At 40.5% G+C, this 18,969-nt stretch overlaps 1 protein-coding gene across 11 annotated transcripts; it reads right to left on the bottom strand.

Annotated features, from left to right (window-relative positions):
- Positions 1-384: 384 nt before the first annotated feature.
- On the bottom strand, positions 385-18,969 carry dazap1 (DAZ associated protein 1). Of its 11 annotated transcripts, none has more exons than XM_034582010.1 (14): positions 18,827-18,969; positions 17,670-17,710; positions 16,000-16,166; positions 15,455-15,520; positions 14,135-14,242; positions 13,858-13,906; positions 10,353-10,435; positions 7,165-7,312; positions 6,899-6,931; positions 6,423-6,527; positions 6,019-6,168; positions 5,155-5,319; positions 2,510-2,602; positions 385-1,258 (listed from the first exon to the last, which is right to left on the bottom strand). In XM_034582010.1, exons 1-14 carry the CDS (start codon positions 18,856-18,858, stop codon positions 1,089-1,091), a joined length of 1,410 nt encoding a protein of 469 aa, XP_034437901.1. In that variant the 5' UTR covers positions 18,859-18,969; the 3' UTR covers positions 385-1,088. The 11 variants fall into 11 exon arrangements, with proteins under 11 accessions (XP_034437901.1, XP_034437900.1, XP_034437899.1 ...); XM_034582009.1 differs by lacking the exon at positions 18,827-18,969 and adding an exon at positions 18,335-18,622 and having other exon boundaries at positions 14,135-14,239; XM_034582008.1 differs by lacking the exon at positions 18,827-18,969 and adding an exon at positions 18,335-18,621.

The following is an 18,969-nucleotide window of genomic DNA, read 5'->3' as shown; positions in this document are numbered from 1 at the left end:
AGAACCCAGTGTGATACTTACAAATGTCTCCAAAATCCATATATTCACAATGGAAATGCTATGACCATTGACTTCTTTCCATTATCAATTAATCAGATTTTTGTTCTAGAGTGATATTCAAGCATATGAAATGTCAGAAAATAGAAAACTTTAACCAATGTTAACCAAGCTTAAAGTCTGAAAGCCAAATATATTATTTAAAAAGATATACAACAGGAAAAGCAGTACAAATTATATCTGGAAGACATTCTTTTGGAATTCTTTCTTTAAAATTGTCAAAATTATTGCAGACAATCAACTCATGAATCAGTTGACAGATTGTTGCAGCTCTACTCTGCAGGACTGAAATACCAGAAGCAAACGACTCAACATACACAACAGTCATTGTATCGATAAAACATTTATTTTTGTAATAATTTGTCCTTTTTTCTTTTTGCATAAGTGCAAAAAATGCACCCAAAACAGCCACCTGAGGGAAGTCTACATCTTTAAATAAAAAAACAAGCAAAGTGTACATTTATCGTACAAAATTCTCTTTTTAAAAAATTGCACAGTTCGTGTATAATATATATATATAATTATAATCTCCATTTTAAACAAACTTTAAAGGCTCAGAAAGTAAACAAAATTCACCAAATGAAAAATAAAAACATTTTTTCCCTAGAATTTAAAGCTGAGGAAACTTGAGACCCTGTTTTCATTTGTGTCCACCATAAATATACATATTTATATGCAAGTCTCTTTACATATAGTCTCTGTGCTAGTGTTTGAACAGACAATCAAAATTATTGCAAAGTAGTTTAGTTCTACTATAAAACATGGGGAAGGACGTGGGGAAAAAGCTTCTTTCTGCTGAATCTTCCTTAACTTAGGCAAAACAAACCTGGGTTTCAATACACCCCTTTAGAATTAACTGGAATCCCTGCTTTCGTAAAAGGTTCCTGTTTCACAAACTGTGTGCATTCATCCCATAGAAGGATCCAGGACTCCAGTTTTGCTTTTTAGCGAAAACAAACATTTCCCTGACTTCTTTTTTTTGTTGTTTTTGTTTTTCATCTTTACACAGCGCCAATTGCCAGAGGTGGCCGTCAGCGTCGATACGGGTGGAAGCCCTGTACGTTGTGGTTCTGCCCTCGGCCAAACGCATTGACGGCAGTCTGGGCGTTGGCGGGCTGCACTGTCGGTGCCCCGTACGCAGCCGTTGGCTGGCTGGGGTCTGCGAAGCTGTGGCCGAAGGCTGTCAGGTCCTGGCCGTACCCTGAGGTGGAAAACAAAAAGGAGAGGGGAGCAGGGAGAAGAGGGTTTTAATGTCAGAGTCACCAGACATCGTTACAGAAAACACTTAGTCCTTTAAAAGTACTGATAAAGTGGCCTGTGTAAAATACTCATAAGTTTGATGATGAGGCAAAAACCGCCATTTACCCTCACACCGTTATATTTACTGGTACATGTCTGATGTTTGTAAGTGAAGCATTTTCATTCTTGATGATTATTGTGCTGTGGCTACTGAAAATACTGGGATGTGACATTACATCATAAATTATTGTATAGTATCGGGAAATTTGATTTAAATTTGTAATTAAGTTGAGGAAAATGATGTGGAGAACACACACAGCGTTCTTCGGTTTTAACACTAGATGGCGCAAACGGACAAGGGCCATCCAGGGAAAGAAACTAAACTGCCTGTAAAAGCTGCAGCAGCAACTGTCCAGACCAAAGGGACATCATGGTTAAAATATGGCTGATTTGTTAACTACCAGATGACTGGATGGATTAAAAACACAGTTGCAGCCAAATCTTTCCAGCATCTTGCTGATAATCGGTTATTTTCCTGCCCTGGTAACATTCTCTTAGAACTAGACTCTTGTGATTTGTAAATGTCACCAATAAATACTGGAGTACAGAGAGTTATAAATAACTGGAGTGGAAAGAGAAGAGGCAGAAAAAGTGAAAGAAAAGACAATTTGAAAAAGCATTGGTTTTGAGGTGCTCAAACAGGGAGCAGTCCCGACAGGAGCATCAGACACAAGAATCTGAGAGAGATTGAAAATTGACTGGCATCGTGTCCTTCTTTAAATCTTCTTTCCTTTCTCACCCCTTGAGCTACAATGTGGAGTACATGGGGTAAAAACAACGGGTGAATGGACTGCGCTGATGCACAGAGACAACTGAACCATGAACAGATTTTCTGACAATTAGATCATCCTTTTATAATCAGCAAAGCAATGCGGACAGTGAGGAAACAAAGAAAGGAGGACATGGTCTGTCTTGGTATAGTAAAACCACAGCCCCTAAGGGAGATGGCATGCTCAAGCTCAAAATGCCAAATTTCTCTGGCTGCGTTTTACTATACAAGAGTACACACAGTAATTTGTATGTACATGCAAAATGTACATGCAAAATACTAAACACAGAGCAAAAAATAAAAGAGGCAGGGCCGGGTTGCAGCTCTATAAACTCTACAGGACTTAAAAAATGCTTCTTTGGAGAAGACGATGCTGGCACCTACCTGCACTATATCCTCCCTGCTCATCCTGACCATAACTGTGAGAAGGACGCGTTGGTCCGTAGGCAGAGGGGTCCTGAGGGTAGTTACCCAAGCCTATCAATGAGATGAGGAGACCAGGTTGACTGAACCCAGATACTGTTGGCCGACTACTTTACATAGTTCCCCCCTTAATGAGCTTTAAGAGCTTTACACTCAGTTACTGGGTCTGCACTACAGCACTGCTCAGCTTCATCTGGAAGTCAAAACAAAATGGAGTGTGAGTTTGTGAGCTATCTGCTAGCACGCCTGACTTTGAATATAATCATGCCAGCCTCGTCTCAGGAAATCTTGTAAAATGCGCATGATATGCTGGTAGATGCCAAAAACATGAGAAATGTTTTCACACAAAGAAAATATTATGAGAAGAGGGCAAATAAAAGCAGGGACTAGCGCAACCACACCAGCAGTTTTGCATGTCGTACTGAATAAAATATGTCTTGTATACACGCCACAGAAATTTTCCAAAGCAGACCATCAATTTCTAGATTAATTTCCCATCTTCCAAGGTTTGCATTCATTTCAGTACACTGTAAAAATCTACATGAATTGTCTTGAAACTTGTTTCTAATTGGCAGCATGTCAGGTATCTTTCTGTCAAATAACATGACTGTTGTGTGCTTAGTAAGGCCAAAAATTATATCAAAATAAAATTTGAGGTAGATAAACTATGTGTTATATCTCCTCGCTGTGTTATATTGGTATATATTATGCATATTATATATATATATATTTAAACTTAGCAATAAAGGACTCCACTGGTGAGATTTTAAGATTTAAAAGATTTAAAATTAAACAACAAACATGAAGTTTTGCAGTCATCTCTCAATATTTACAAAAGAGGTTTGACAAGAAAAGTCAACAATACACTGTGATGAATAACCAACCAAGTTTCAAGTTTCACGTTGTACTGTAATGAAAGTGAAGTCAGGAGGAAGGGAATTATTGAGAAAATAATTTGTCATTAATAAATTTACATGCAAAACCACAGGTTAGATCCTTACTCTAATGACAACCAATATATTTAGACTGTTTAACTCCACAGAAGCCAAACTTAACTTTAACCTTAACAAACTTACTTTATTTTCCTAACCTCACGTGAAAGCATCATATCCAGTGGCTACAGTTGTCAGAAACGTTCATGTTAGGGGTGTGTGATTTCTCTGCACAACACCGACATCATCTGGGATTTTCTGCCCATTTCCCAAAACCATAGTGACTCTGTGCTGCCATCACTGGACTAAACGCCAGACGACACTAAATGCAGAAAGCTGGATGGAAGAGAAGCACAAGCAGGAAAACACTGAACAAGATGGACACCTGTCGTGACTGACAGCGACCACATGACTGCTTCAGATGTAGATCCGGCAGTGTGAAGCAGCTGTAAGCCAAATCAGAGGTTTCTGAATTCAAATCTGACTCTTATCTGTAATTATGTTGTCTAAAGGGCGAATGTTCGATGAAGACAAAGCTTGTTCCTTTTCCCTGGATGCTGGTTAGTTTTCACATTATTTCAGTCTTTCGTTTGGTTTAGGGCTGAAAACCTTTATTCTACACAATCAGAAAAAGGTGCCCCTCCATTTGTTTTCAATATAGAAATGAATAAAGCACATCATCATCTACATTCAGTGAAGTGGCGTGATGAAACGTGTAATTTTCAAGTCCCTGCATGCTAAGTGAAATTTGGCAGAGTTAATCAGCTCAGGGGAGATTCAGGAGGAACAATAATCAGGGCCTAACCCAGTCCAAAGGTAATATTTGACCAGACTAACAGTCCAGTTCAGAGACCACAAAGACTGAAAGGAAATCTTACAGACATATTGGTAAAAAAAATGACTTCGCCAGGACTTTAATATCTTTACATATCTACAGGGCACAGGAGGGAAATTCACAAATTGAACACAAGCATGCAAAGCTCTAGACTCTAGAGTTATAAACTGATGGACAAGTTGAAAATCTTTGATAGGTAACTTGGCAGGTTGGACATGCCTTTTTCCAGAAATAACACGGGCCTAATATTGTCATGCTGGTGCTCTTTTATGGCAATCGTGCCAAGTCCAGGAAAAGAAACCAGCAAAGTCACAGACAGGGAGGAAGAGAAAGAGGAGGTGGAGGCGAGAGAAATGAAAAGAGGAGTATTTGATTCAAGTAAAATAAATAAAAACAGTCAGGAGACGGATGCACTCCCTTAAAAATAAACATAAAATAAAAATGCAAAACAAAAACAAAAAAAACATTGCAAGACAGGATGATCTAATTCAAACCCACCAAGACCTACCAATCTTTTTTACCAATCCACAGCCAGGCTGGAAAAACCTGACAGAAATGCCTGCTGAAGACTCCGGGATGTGGTGAAGCTTCAGCAGCATCTTTACAGTAGAGGCAGAGGGGTTCATGTATGCAGGAAGCATGTATGCATGTGTAGCTGTTCAAGCTAAATGGAACCAAGAGCGAGCTCCTGCTTGTTTTACAATCCAAAATATGAACTTAAATGAGCTGTAGTTGCACCCTTTAAATACTGAGGGAGATGGGCAGGGCAGAGGGGTCGATTCAAATTAAATGGGAGAGAAAGGGGCAGCAAACTGTTCTGTGCACAAGGTTTTTCTTACCATACTGGCTATAAGGGAAGTCGGGCTGCCCGGTGGGAGCTTTGCTCAAGTCCTGAGTTGGTGTGGTGGCAGGGGCAAAGCCCAGAGGTGCAGCTCCTGGAGTTGTGGGCGGAGGAGGAACTTGTGGAGCATACTGGTCTGCTTGGGGTGTACCGAAACTGTAACCTGTTCGATAGGAACAAGATTATAATGATGATTCTTCATTTCATTAATGTTGTACATTATAACAGGAGAATACTACACAAAGTCATTGACTTGAGCAAAATATACTTCAGTTGCATTTTGAATATTTAAATAATCCAGTTGACCATACGATCACCTGAAATCTGTAAATAGTGTAAATATTTATCAATTAATCCACCAAATCTAATCTCATTATAGGCTGTAAAAATACAAGTTGTGCAACCACGTCTTTTTATAGGACAGCTGCCAATTGAATTGTCCCTACTCTGTCAACACACTTGAAACAAATAAGTCTGGATTTCTTTTCCACTTTTTGTTGGTCTATGATTTACATAACTCAGCTTGGTCTGCTAACAGGTTGAACTGGATCAAGGTAATAATCCACCACGCAGGCTTCTTTTTAAGCAGCAGTTCATGAAACACAGCAATCTGTCCCTGTCTGATAAGATGGAGGTTCCTCCCTGACCACAGCAACAGCAAAGCTGCTAAGAAAACCTGTCATGGATTCATTTTACACATTTTACATGCCCCCCCCCTTTCTAATAAAAATATATGAATATCAGATTTAAGAAACTCCTCCTACTAATTCGCAGTGTTATCCTTACATATGCCATATTATCTGTTTGCACGTTGTAGTGATGTCAAAGCAGCAGCAAAGTGTAATGAGCGAGTGCTACTGACCAAACTGAGGTGCTGTGCTGTAGCCCTGTTGAGGGTAGCCCTGAGGTGCAGCAAAGCCACCCGCTGGGGATGTGACCAGGAATGCGTTGAAAGGTGATGGAGGCTGTGTGGGTGTCCCCCGGCCTGCAGTCAATGGAGGTGCATACCCGCCTTCTCCAACAGAGAACAGAACTAGGTAATATGTATGATTTATATAAATATCTGTTTATATACACACATGATTAAACAGACAGGCAATAACAGGAAGAATGACAAGTTCCAGGACAGATGTATGCAAACAACATTAGTTTCAATTTGTTATGGTTTTAATAAACAGCTGAATTAAAGACAAAAGGTTTAAAAAACTGCATTTGAAGGTTGCTATCTGAAGCTGAGTGACAGTGAGGTATCCTTTGAGTGAGCACAGGGCCGACACTGCAGTGAGTCCTGCAGGTTGACCCGGAGGTGGTGATATGAAACCGAGCCTGACCAATAGCAGAGGGAGGCCGGAATACATTCAAGGCTGCCATCTGTCTCAAATAGAAAAATATCAGCAGCCTCAGCCATTATGAATCAGTGATAACACGCGCTGCTAACTGTCACCAGCCCATTGGCCTCCCTCAATGCAGGCTCTCTCCTTTAGAGATAAGAGCAGATCACATGACACACACACACACACACACACACACACACACACACACACACACACACACACACACACACACACACACACACACACACACACACACACACACACACACACACACACACACACACACACACACACACACACACTGCAGTTTGATCAATTCACTGTTGTGCAACATGAAAAAAAAACGAATTCTTTAGACTGGAAAGACAAGATATTTTCTGTGTGGTAGAATAGAGGTACAACACCTACCTATGGGCTGGCCAGTGGTCGACACCCACACTCCTTCAAAAAGAGAGAAAGAAAATTTAGACTGAGGACAACACTGATGCCTGAGATATGCAATGTTCACATAATTCAGTTCAGTTCAAACATTCAAACAGAGCGAACAACCAGTGACCACCCTGCACAAGGTTAATGTTAGAGGAGAGGATTAAACACATTAAAACAGTTACTACTGGGTTTTCCTCTGAACAAAGAGTCTCACTCGCTCTGCTCTGGGACGTGTTCCCACTCACCCTGTGGCCCGTATGGCTGTTGCCAGCCCTGGGCAGGCTGTGCTGTCCAACCATTAGCTGCACTCAAGATGCCCCTGGGCGCCCACTGGCCAGGGCCAAGCTGGCCAGGAGCTTTGCTGTCACGAGGTTCAGCCTTCTTTACTTCCACCTGGACAAAGGACAAGGAGGGCACGTTTGGCAACACCAGTGTAAGATCTAGACGACCCTCACCTAGACAGACCTCTCCTAGCCCTGATAGTCAATCTCAACATTTTGGGCCAGGTTGAAAACGTTTCACTCTATGTTTATCAGAATAATGTGGGGCAGCTATGTTAATTAATATTACTGTGTAGCCTGGAGAGATGCACAGCTATGTGTCTCAGGTACTAATTATCAAGCAGGAATTTCAGAGTGCCCAAAAATCAGATTACAAAGACAGTACACGTGAATTACAGTTTTTTTAAATTGTGGCTTTTTATAATGTACCTGAGAAACATAGATTTCTTTTTTTGTTCCTCAAATTAATTGCCCTTTATATATGATAAAGACGTCTAATGGAAGGTCATGACTTACCTTTCTCCAACTAATGCTTACAAAGAATATCTCATTTTTATTTTATCAGAATAAGTTTTTTGGAGGGGGAGGGGTGTAGAGAGAAATCTGTATCTCAGTTCTAACAGAATATAAAGTAAACATGCAGATAGTACAAATGAACAGTCTTTTCAATCTAAAACTGAATCTTCATACTGTGTCAAAGGTGAGAAAATAGTGACTGATACAGTTTGACACCAATATAATGTCAAATTATACTGTCAACTAAATCAAAAGTATCCTAATGTTAGAATTAAGACTAGTTTATGTTTATGTTGAAATGTTACTTGGCTTATTCAGGGGTCGTTGTCTTACACTGTTATTTTATTAATGCTCAGAAACTGGCTTTATTTATCCACTTCTTTACTTTCATTTCAGTTTTATATATTGTCCGATGTCAACGTTTGATGCCTTGAGTCAATTTAAAATGAATTGCCCCAATAAGAAAACTTTCTTGACTGTAACTAGGCAAAGCTACCAGCCGTTAACCAGAGCAAAGAAACAGGCTGAGACTAAGGGGGAGCCAACCAGAAATAGACTGAGAGGTTGAGTTATTGGGGTCACCTTGCGGGAGGAAAACGAATCACAAATTCCTCCCCGCTTTAAGGTGGTGCCACCTTCCCCAGCCTCCTCTTCCTTCTCTGTCGACCTAATTACATGCACATGTTTCCGGCAGTGGCCTCGCCGCCGCCGGCAGCTACCTGAGCGCTTTCTCCCGTGGGCATCACAGCTACGAGTGATGGATACCATGACTTCTGCACAGTCCCCAACAGCAGAACTGGGATTTGTCCCACAGTTTGATGTGCTCCAATTTCTAATTTCGTAACTCATATCTCCCAGGCTCCCACAAGTCCCAGCGTAAGGTAATGTCAAGTCAAGAACAATGGATTAAGTCGAGCCTTGATTCATGCTGAAAAACCAGGGCAAAGTCAAGGGGGGCGAGTACACACTGGAGAGTACACAGGTTGGGCTGAAGCTGTTACCAAGGAAATGGGATTGAGATCATCACTGTAATAATCTGGGACATTTAAATAAAAATAAATCTTGTTTTGTCTGAGGTGAGTTCTGACATATTTTCTTATTATCAAATTAAAGGGTGATTGGTAGATGATTTTTTGGCAACATTTTTTACTTGTAATATTAGTTTGTTAAACTGCTGTAGGAAATCACAACAGCCATGGTGTACATCTGCCTTGGGGACATTTGTTAGGTGTCATTCCCTAATTCAGACCTGACGCCCTTCTTTCCTCATCTTTCTACTGTCCACTCTCAAATAAAAGCACAGAAGACTCCAAATATACAACCAGCACTGTGCTTGCAAGTGCAGAAGCACCACAATAACTATCACTTTTCCCCAAAAAGGGAGAATACTTTAATATTGTCAATAAGAAATTAAAAATAACTGCTGAAATATACACAGAGGATTTCAGTGCTTGGAGACAAATATTTAAGATACTTAACGCAGCCATTTTAAGATCAAGGACAGACGCAGGAGACATATGATGATATGACTGAGAGAATATAACTACACTGTGAAATTTCTTATGCCCACAAATCAATGAGACTGTCTCTCTGCTGGTTTCTCTGTATTTATTATTAAAGCTGCTAATTAAAATTTTTAATTTGGGAAAATTGGGGGTTTATAATGAATGAGCACTTAATACTACTTTAAACCGAAGTGGTGGACCAATCCTTGTAGGATGCATGAAAACACGCAGCATGGTTTTGTTTTGTTTTCTGCTGAGGTTCCCAGCAGGTGTGTGGTGTTTGCCAGGAGGTTATTAAGTGAGTTTAAATCCTGCACCATAGTGAAGTTATTGTCTTTTCCCAGATGGACAGATTACCTGACACTGTCTGAATTGTCTTTGAGCTGAAAAACCTCATCCATCTGGTGCAGCCGCTGAGTTAAAGTCAACACTAAGTGAACTGCATATATTACTGTGCCTGATCCTAAACCGCACTTTAGATACTTCTGATTCTTTTAAAAAACCTGAAATTTAAAATGGTCAAAACTGGGGGACACAGTATGGAGATTCTTTAACTGAGGTCACTGGGTTGAGCTTTTTCTTTAAAATTTTCAAAAAATGAAATAGATAAATAAAACAAAACATGTTGACGTGTAAGTGACCTGCCAACAAAAATATCAGAAAACAAAAGAAACAGAACAGAATTGGACCAATCCTTTAGGTGATTCTGTGAAATTCAGCCTTAACTTTTATTATTATTTTTCATTTTAATGGCAAATCAAAAGCCAGAAAACAGTTTGATTTAGAAGTTTTTAGTACAATTTAAGAAACCTAAGACATCCTAAAGGAGTGGTCAGTATAAACAAAGCCTTGGGTGACAGCTCAAACTGTAATATAACAGCATTTGTCAAGCATTAGTGGCTTTAGAAACTGAGATCAATAGAGTGAGCAAGATTGGATGAGACATGTCAGCAGCCTGATTATTCTGTGATTTAAAATGCTAAATTTGTGCCGTATAATGTTACAGTCACTGATGGAAAGCCACTGGAAATTTTACTTGAACAAAATACATCAGCATCGTGGTCAAATTCTTACTGTGTCACCCAAGCCTCCGTTTGATCTTAAGGGTAAAATAAAACTACAACTACACACTTTTTTGCCCATGATGTCGTGAAAATGCATGTTGACAGCCTGGTCCACTGATTGTTCGGCCTCGAAAGTAATAAATCCAAAACCTAGCCAACGACCAAGAGTGAATCAAGGTAGCAGGGGGGTTGTGACAACACAAGATGAAGAACAGTATTGGGCTCCAGCAGAGTGAGGATCCGTCAAGACTGAGCAAGAGGCTCCTGGGGTTCGGATGATGTCGCAGACTTGCAGAACAACACAAATCCAAGACTAAGGCCTGGAGGGATTGAGGGGAAACTTCTCTTTACTGTGCAGAGAAATATTTTGTGAATACAGAATACAGGAGGGTTTAACTGCTCAACATGCAGAATGACAGGTGCAGTGTTTGATTTCACGTGAAATGTCAGAGAACAATGAGGTCACTCTTTCGCCCTCTAACATTGATAAATGCCAATTGAACCAATACCACGTTGTGTTACTTCATGCTGTTTCATCCAAACCCCACCTTGATCTGTCCCTTGGTATATTGCTTTGGAGCACACTCTCGCAGCAGCCATTGTTAATGCATCACAAAAATATGGAGAAACACAAACTGTAGAATGCCTAAAGCTTTCTCCAAGCTTTCCCAATTTCAGTATTTTTACTTTTGAGTCAGCCAGGATAAGCCTAAAATGGACAATTAAAATATTGTTCACAACAATAACACAAAGATATAGGCCATGACTGGTTTCCCAAAGTGACAAGTTGTTGATTTTGCTCAAGAGTTTTCATGGGGGGTACACAACGTTCATCAACAAGAAGCCCAAAGTTTACAGATTTCTTGTTGCAGCAGCACCGACCGCTCAGTAAACTACTCAATCTGTAACAGAACTTTTTCAGTGTTAGCAGGCCGCCTCGCGCTGCAGTGATCTACTTTCAACTTGATTAACTTTCCGCCGTGGCAGAATTGGGTTGTGTGCAGATCTCTACTTGGGGACTTAACCTCAATCCAACGGAACCTCCTGTGAGACAACTGAAATTTGGAGACCTATAGTAACATGCCAAGCGTTTCCCCAGCCTCACGATCCATCGCTATTAATAACATCTGTCATTGACCCGTCCTTCAACTAAATATAAAACCAAGTTGACACATTAAATTTTGACATATCTTGGTTACACTGACTCGGCGACACTGGAATTGATAATTGACTCTAATCAGATATCAGCTACAGATGAAACTCATGGGTTATAAATAATTTGACATGAATGAAACTTGACGTGGACCAGCCGTCATTCAGACGACTACTCACGGAACAGGAACATAATTTAATAATAATATATGAAAAGATTCAACGACTTTTCAAGTAATAGCTCAATCGACCTAATTTTTTGGCAAAAAGTGTGACAGTCAAATCATTATTTTAGTATCTTTTTACTGAAAAAATGTTATGTGAATATTTTCATGATTTCTTACTTTTCTACAGTAAACTAACTATATTTGCCTTGTGGACTGTTTGTCAGACAAATCTGACACTTGGAGATTTCTCACTTCATTTATTGACCAAACAATTAATTGATTTACAATCTATTGTTTGGCCATATCCCCTAATAACTAAAAATCTTAAATTCAGAGGATGCAAGTGAACATCGGCTGTGAGTCAATACACACAGATTTAAAATGAAGACTTCAATGGCTCAAATAACATCTCTCTGTAATTACTGGCAACATTTAAGCTTTAGCCCAGTTAACAGTTTGATGCAACTTTGTGTACGCCCCATTGTGACCAAGTGAAAAATCTGAGTGCTTTTACATTTGGCCTGTACCTCTGTGCTACCAGTCAATGCACAGTAACCTAAAGGAGAAAAGACAAATCTTAAAGAGACACAGTTAATCACATTCAAACCATTCACAAGGAGAAGGGGGACAGAAGAAAGGAAAATAGAAAAGGGCTTACTTACAAAAATACTTAACTCTCTACATACGGGAAAACACACACTAGGTCGTTTAAGATAAATGTATCAAGTACGTCTAAATCAGGGTAAAGAAAACTTACGCCAATATTCAAAGACTAATGGTTTTAGTAAAAGAAATTATTTACACTATCAAAGATTATGTAATGGTTGTTACAGATGCAATACATCATGTTAAATTCCAATGACAAACTATTCTGGGTTTCTCCCAACAGAGAATGTATGGTGTTTTAAAGGAAGAGCAGTGATACATGTTGTGGGTCAGTGGCTACTACATCATGGCTATGTAGGACAAATGCAGATGAGACAGCTGTGACTGTAACTCAGCAAGCAGAGACTGACACCAACACTGCCGGTGGCACGGGTCTGATTCCCAGTGAGGCCATCCATGCTTAAAGTGTCGGCACATGTCAGACACTCAGGATACATTTAGGATTTATCTGGACAAACCTTTCTGAGATATTAATGTCCGTCACCGCTACTTTCAGGAATCATGTTGAAAAGATTTCTGGAGTATGAAAGGACACGTAAAACATTTTAATTATTCCATTTGTTGATAAGAGATAAGAGTTTTTAATTATAATCACCTTCAGCGACCGCGATGGAACCGGTCTCTGCGAAGGACAAATATTCCCGTTCTCAATATACCAGATGCATGTTGTGAGCACCTTCTTTTTGTTCTTCAGTTAGTGAGTCTCGTTGCGTCCAAAAACTCATTTTTACAACTTTCAAATTAAACTTCTTCCATTTCATAGGTTTTAGTGAAGATTTTCTAGCATTGAAAAATCTACATACATCTACAAAATCCAGCAAACTGTCTGTCTGTATATTAAGCGTATATCTCAAAAAGTTCATCTTATCGGCTTCACACTTGGCATGTGTATTCTTAATGGACCAAGGACCAAGGATCTGCAGCTTTATTGTAATCTGCTCTATTGTGTGGCATCCCTTATTGTTAAAAGGTTTAATTCTGGAATTGAAACTGTTAATTCAATAATCAATTATGCGCCAGAAAATTATTCACAATTATTAAAAATTATCCAACAACATAATTGAGAAATTTATAAGCAAATGTGCAAAAATGTGTCTGGGTGTGGTCTGTCAATATGAGTATGTTAATATGGGTTTGAGAAAAAATGTGACTTGAGAATGATTTATTTCCAGAAAAAAACATAACCAAGTAGATAAGTGTGTTAGAAACAGACTGGAATTGTCCCACAAGGTCAGGTGGGACACGGCAAGATACCATCTGTTCATGTTGGACTGAGTGTACGGCCATCAAGGCTGCTAAAGAATTTAATGTTCTTGACCTGGGAGTGATTTATTTGTCACTGCAGTTATTGTCCACGGTAATGACTTTGTACGGGTTTCATTTAGCACGCTTCTATTGCATTTTGTGTTTTATTGTGTGCCTTTACCATACATAAATTGCTGTTAAGGGTTACAGTGTTTTAATTGAATTGAACATCTGGGGCTGAAGGGGCTTTTTTTTCTCTTTGGGCCAGAATAGTTTGTCATGAGATTTAAGATGGTACGGTATGGGGAGGGGAGAGAAAAAAAAAACGGGATCAGCTTTTACCTCGGGGCCTCTGCTTCTCCGCATCATAGATCATTACCACCTCTGTGACCTTGAAAGGGACAAAGGGAAACAGTGGCTCCATTTAGCAAACCAGGCAGGGTGCTTTCTTATTCCAATTAAAATATTCAGCCTCAATTTGGTCAAATAAATACTTGTAATATTACAATCCCACAATATTTATATACTGTAGTATTGACCCTGTTCAATGTCACATCCATTCAAGCAGTCTTTAATGATGATGTGAACTGACTTGCATTGTGTGCTTGGCAATACTCACCACTCCAAATCTATTGAAATAGTCCCTGAGTTCAGGCTCGCCGCAGTTATGGGGGATTCCACCTACAAATATCTTCTTTGATTTATTGCTATCGGCTTTGCTGCCCTTCTGAAAGAAAACAGGGAGTGTATGCATTTCAGTGTCTGTTGAAGGATCACTCTGAGAGGGGGCCAGTTAGCCATCATCTATTCAGACAGTGCAGAAGAAATTAGGTTCTCCTCTTGCCCTGGGGTATAATTCTTAACATGTCATGTCAATGCAAACACTGGTCTCCACAGATCAGAGAACACGGCTTCCTCCACTTACTCTCTACCACTGAGCATTGCTGTGCACTGCACAGGCTAGATGCTGCTTACAACGATTTTTACCAGTTACGTCTTCTGCTTTGTTAGTAAAACATTCAGCACCAACTACATGACTTAAACTCAGTGAAAGGAGTTCCAGTAGGAGGGAGAGAGCCTTATTTATAAAAGCATCTGACATACAAAGCCTGTGCTTTCAGCCAAATTTGTGACTTAAAAAAAATGTTTTAATGGCAGCAGCGGCGGAATAATAAAACCCTTGGCTGCCCAAAGGGACAAAATGACTATAATAGAGCTGCAGGGGCTTGATAGCATTGTTGATCGACCCACAAATTGCCCAAGTTGGTGCAGAGATTTTTGCCTGACAAAACGTTCACTGCTGAAAGGCAATTTCTTGTATCATAATAGCTTGCTTTTCTTTTAATCTTTATGTGTTTTCACAGTTTTATTCAAAGAGAAGACACTTGCAAGGAAAAAATATTATATCTTAACTTCATCAAGAAAACTGCAGCATCAGAACGAAATAATGCAAAGATACAATTATAATTCCAATATTTAGCATGGGGACACAGGGCGATGACAACCTCATGAGTCATTTTATCATCATCTGGAAAAATTGTGACGTTATTATGGGTCAATACCAGGCTATTGTATGTTCTAACAGAGACCTGCTGAAATTGTTGCAGTCTCTTGGTCACAAATAGAGGTCGATACAAGACGTACGTTCTTTAACGCTTCTGTGATTTATCAAAGCCCCAAACCAATTCCAAGGACTCTCAAGGGTATAACGGCTGGTCATTGTGATCTTAACAATAAAAAAATCACAGTCTTTTACAAAAAAACTAAGTATCTGAAAATAAAATGAAGGTTAAAGTCAGAGCGATTTTATTAATGAAGCTCAAGATCTCCGAATTCAACCTCATGAGGAGGAGGGGTTGGTGAGACTGACGGCCTTTAGCCTTAGTCCAGCAGAAACACCTAGCCTTGCCTTCGCCATAAGAAATCAGATTCCTCTTACCCAGCCCTCTTTGGTTCGAGTCTTTTCAGGCTGCATCCCCCTGGGAGTGCATGGCTTCGGGTCAATCTGACAGCAGAGAGAGAGAAAAACGTTTTCTCTAAGTAAAGGTACCTTAAAATGTGTATATTTAAGTACCTAACACAACAGGGTAAGGACATACACTCATAACAATATGTGGCCAAAGTTTATGCTTTTCTCTGCCTCAGTCAAAATATCCAATGGGGCAAGATGTAGTTCATGAGGGAGCTGCAAATGACACAATAAATCGAAAGGAGAAACTAGATTGACAACACTTTCTTTTCAGCCATCTATGACAATTCCAACCGTTGGTGCCAATATTGGTTATTATCTTTGAACAGGTAAGTCTTGTTGGGCAAGCAAATATCAGTCTTCATCATCTGTACTATTGGCTGCAGGCAAGTACAATCTAAAATTATCCATGAATAACTTCTAACTACTGAGGATGATGACATACAGTTACTAAGCGTTGGCAGATTACTCAGCTTGATTTGACTATCTGATACTTTGATTTTTTAAATACTCACATTTCTTCCATCAAGATTATGCGGCTTTGTCTCCAGCACTGTCCGTACACAATTGGGGTCTTTGAATTTGACAAAGCCGAAGCCTCGCGACTGATTTGTAGTTTTGTCCTTCATGATGACACAATCTACTACTTCCCCGTACTGTGAGAAGTAGTTTCTAAGTGTCTCTGAGAAGAGAAAGAAAGGACCACCAAAAATAAGCACAGATTTATACAGTAATATTGCAAATGTGTTAATTTAAAGATTGAACCTAGCCCACTTTGGCTCCTGAACACAAAGAAGTGATGATTTACAGCACTTGTACTATAATTACAATAAATTATACTATTAAAATATCGTCAGCAACCTGCACCACAACTGGAACTGCAACTAAAACTATGACACACTGGGAACCGTCATTCAGTGACCTTGATTTTGTCTTTTGACAGAATATTGTGGATTATATCAATGTTTTTATAGGGAAACAATTTCAACTCACATATTGACACTCCTACAGAGCAAATACAGCACTGACCCACTGTCATCTCACATAGCACCAAACGTACAACCAACTACAGTAATGCCTGCACACGCCCATGGAGATGAGCGTACAAGTTTGAACAAACGAGGAGTCACTTTGGAGAGGGTTATCGTAATTGCTTTTCTCATTGCTTAAAAGCCCCAGGGCATCGGCGGAGAAACAGGCTCGGTGTAACACAGCGTTGTGGTTCAGATCTCAATGTTAACGTGGACAAACCCTTGTGCAAAGTTACACAATGGCTAGTTGAGCATGAGCCAGTGGAAAGAAGCTTTAGACGGACAAAACCAACTCTGCACAGCTCTGAAAGAGAGATGTATACACAGGCACGTTGCACTAATAATGTAGACTCTACCAACGATGATCATCAGTAATTATGAAATGTGACAGGGAGAATATACTCTAAGGTCTTTTTGTGATTTTGATCACTTTAACTCGGGATATTGATAACATCAATACAGTAATTTGATGGGTTATTAACATTAATACACAACTTTTTTCTTCATACAATATTTGCTACTTTCTGTAATTATGGAGATGAAAAAGTTAAATGTTATCTTTTGCTTAGCGCGACACATTTATCATAACTGCACTGATATCAGTTTGGTACGGGACCAGACATTAGTAAATTTAAACATTGTATTCCACATAGCACAATTATGTTTCTACAAAATCAACCACTTGCAGCAAATACATCAGTGTTATTGTGTCAACGCAGCCGTATAAATATTCTTTCTCTGAATAAAACAACAATACTGAACCAGGACTTACGATAAGAATAACAAATAAAACAAATTACTATCTTCGTCCGCTTGACCATCGTCACCATTATATCCAGGTACCATGTCACACACACCCTTATTAATACTTATTTTAATATCACACCACAATTCACTTAAATACCGTTCACTGTTGATGTAAAGGCAGAAGCCAAAAATACTAATAGTATCCGAATGTACATGTACTGCGTATTTAAGTACTACCCACTTGTGACCTGACAATCTGCAGGGTTTATTCAAACTCAGCCACCAAACAAGACCATGAACACAACAGTGAAGATTACAACAGCCATCCAGACAAATTCCCAGGAATTAAAAATTACTCTGCACATGAAGTGGGCGAGCGTTCACAAGTTAAAACAGGTGCGACTTACCTTGTGTGGTGCTCCAGTCCAATCCACCCACAAAAAGTTTCCTGGGAAAAGTAGATAAATGATAAATCGAGTTAGTCACTGATCATCGCTTTGAGTTATTCATAAACTGCCAGACAAGCATTGCTGCACTGTCTCACACAAAACCATAGAAAACATACTGCCTGACCAGGGGGATGAACAAGACTCTCAGGTCTTTGTGGAGAAGATGGCAGTTTTCAGAACCATAACAAAGCTCCAGCTGACTAAACAGTGAACTACACACATATTACACAACACGAGGCGCCAGGCTGCTGCAGCATGAGGAGACCTCCACACACCCGTTCACTGTGACTCATATTCAGGTCCAGTCCTCCAACACCGGCTGAAATGGCCTCGACAATAAAAGGTATTTTTATGAACCTCCTGCCACGTAAGTTACTCCGGGACAGAGCCCATCACCGAGCCGCCTCCAGAAGCTGCAGCAGCCCCCCCTCCCCACACACACACACACACACACAGTCCTCCACCGGCTCCAGGCTCCAGCAGCCCGAGTGTGACCCTCTCCGAGCGGAGGAGAGGAGAGCGGCTGCCCGGCTCCCTGCATGCGCACCGGCGCACTCCGGAGCTGGAAGTTTAATGGCAGTTTAAAAGGCGCTAGTATCGCACAAGCTAACGAGTTAACACACGTTTCGTCGAGAGAACCGCTGGGACACATCCCCTGATGGACGCTGCGGCAGGAGCGGGGGGTCAGAGGCTCCATCCTCCGGCGGTGCCCGCTAAATGTCCTCGCTCGGGCGAAGCGGAGAAGAGGAGACTTTCGCTTCGCTCGCAAAGCGTCAGCTAAGCTAAGCGGCTCCGAGCTAACCACAAACAACACAGAAATAAGTAACCGCACTTCCACACCTCCCCCTGTCAAGGTGAGTGACAGCGCCGGAGACCAACGCGGCTCTTTCCTCCACAAACACCAACAACTGAGCGACTTCAACGATTTACTTTCACTTTTTCTTTTTTGCCCGTCTTTCCTCGGGCTAGCTAAGTTACTACGGCTAGCTTAGCCTGCTAGCTAGCGTTAGCTGTCAAATGACAGCTCGGAGCGGAGAGCGCACTGGCTGCGAGTTACGAGGAGGATTTACAGCGGGTCGCCTCCGCGGCAGGAGGCTTCAGCGAGCGGATCTTACCCGACTTCATCTCCGACTAAGTTGTTGTTCATTTCTGAGGCTAATGCGGCTGAGTGCTGGAGCTGCGACCGGCTTATTGCTTCAGTGCTGCGCCTCTCAGACTGAGAGCGGAGGAAGGTCACTCCGCTTTTTGGTTCAAACTG

Source organism: Hippoglossus hippoglossus, chromosome 4 (genome assembly GCF_009819705.1).
Source record: "Hippoglossus hippoglossus isolate fHipHip1 chromosome 4, fHipHip1.pri, whole genome shotgun sequence".
NCBI classification, from domain to species: domain Eukaryota; kingdom Metazoa; phylum Chordata; class Actinopteri; order Pleuronectiformes; family Pleuronectidae; genus Hippoglossus; species Hippoglossus hippoglossus.
The sequence above is the reverse complement of the archived record's forward strand: the minus strand, read 5'-3'. Positions and strand labels throughout refer to the sequence as shown.